This window comes from Aplysia californica, unplaced genomic scaffold (assembly GCF_000002075.1).
Source record: "Aplysia californica isolate F4 #8 unplaced genomic scaffold, AplCal3.0 scaffold00097, whole genome shotgun sequence".
NCBI lineage: Eukaryota > Metazoa > Mollusca > Gastropoda > Aplysiida > Aplysiidae > Aplysia > Aplysia californica.
In genome coordinates, this window is record NW_004797367.1 from 645,492 (window position 1) to 646,968 (window position 1,477).

Below are 1,477 nucleotides of genomic sequence, written 5' to 3' on the forward strand. Positions count from 1 at the left end.
GAGAAAGAGAGAGAGGGGGGAGAGAGAGACAGAGAGAGAGTGAGAGAAGGGGGGGGAGAGACTGAGCGTTGTATATGAATATTATTCCAAACTTTTTGAGACCTGTAATTTCTATAGAGTTGAGCCCTTATAAGAACCTTCTTCTTTATTGTATTATTAATACTTGTGTTGTTGTGTTGTTGTTATTTTTGTGTGTTTTGTTAGTTTGTTAGTTAGTTTGTTTGTTTGTTTGTTTGTTTGGGAGGAGAGGAAGCGGGGCGCTGGGATACCTGAAAATCTCCTCCCTTATAGCCTACTAATTTTTATGAAAATTAATTCTAACAATTTGTCCGAGGCTCTCGTGGTCTAAAGATACGATGTTCGCCTCCCATCCAGTAGGTCCCGGATTTGAAACCTTAATATTCCATTATGGAGACCGCTGCTTGCACAGCCGAAGAGATTATCATTAATATTATCATTTTTATTATTATTATCATTTTATTATTATCATTTTATTATCATTATTATTATTATTATTATTATTATTATTATTATTATTATCATTATCATTATCATTATCATCACCATCCTTACTATTATTATTTTACCATCATCATTACAAGCATTATCATTGTTATTAGCATTATGTCTTCCGTTCCTATAGATGATTATATAGAAAATAATATTACTACCTCTACCTAAACAAAGGTTTTCAGCGTTTGACTAAGGTTTGGTTGTTTAGATCAATGTACTCTGTTTCATACATAGTCATATTATGTCATGACAAATACTTCCCAAGTTGAGAAGAAGCTACGTCTCGAAAATCTGTTTCTGGTAGACAAAATACCCACATTACAAAATTAGAGCATTTTTATTGGTTTATTAAGCTCATAGGGCTAGCTGTTGAGCGAAAATCTTCTTTTTATTCTAATTATTATTTTATCTTATTTTTCTTAATTCTTATTTTCATTACTATTATTATTACTATTATTTTCATTATCATCAATATAATTTCCTTAAAGTCTGGAAAATACACAGTCGACTGCATTTTTCCCTTCTCGTAGAAATCCATCCATCAAACTGAGATTTACGGAAAAGTCAAAGTGCTTAATTAACTTCCAAACAAAACATTACTTTGGAACACGCTCTTACCACAGTATTGTTATGTGAAGAGTATACCTGACCAATATGATGTCGCATTCTGTCCACAGAAACTGAAAGTTGTGGCCCAAGAACCCAAAACGTATGGCGAATTCTACTCCGGTGACTCCTACATTATACTGAACGTGAGTCTCTCAATCGTGTGTGTCCGTCTATGTCTGTACATCTGTATTATATGTATGCCTGTATATCTGTATGTCATATGTCTGTGTATGCTTATGTCTCTATATCTGTATGTGTGCGTATCCGTATATCTATGTATACACACACATATACACACACCAAGGACTACTATACTAGTATAGTAGTCCTTGACACACACACACACACATATATA

General features: G+C 33.4%; 1 protein-coding gene across 1 annotated transcript in view; it reads left to right on the plus strand.

Annotated features, from left to right (window-relative positions):
• LOC101855413 (advillin) overlaps positions 1–1,477 on the plus strand; it is a gene marked incomplete in the record, with an annotated part of 77,437 nt that overhangs the window by 30,666 nt on the left and 45,294 nt on the right. The window contains 1 exon segment of the mRNA XM_013080727.2: positions 1,191–1,265. Coding sequence (XP_012936181.1) covers positions 1,191–1,265 — 75 coding nt within the window.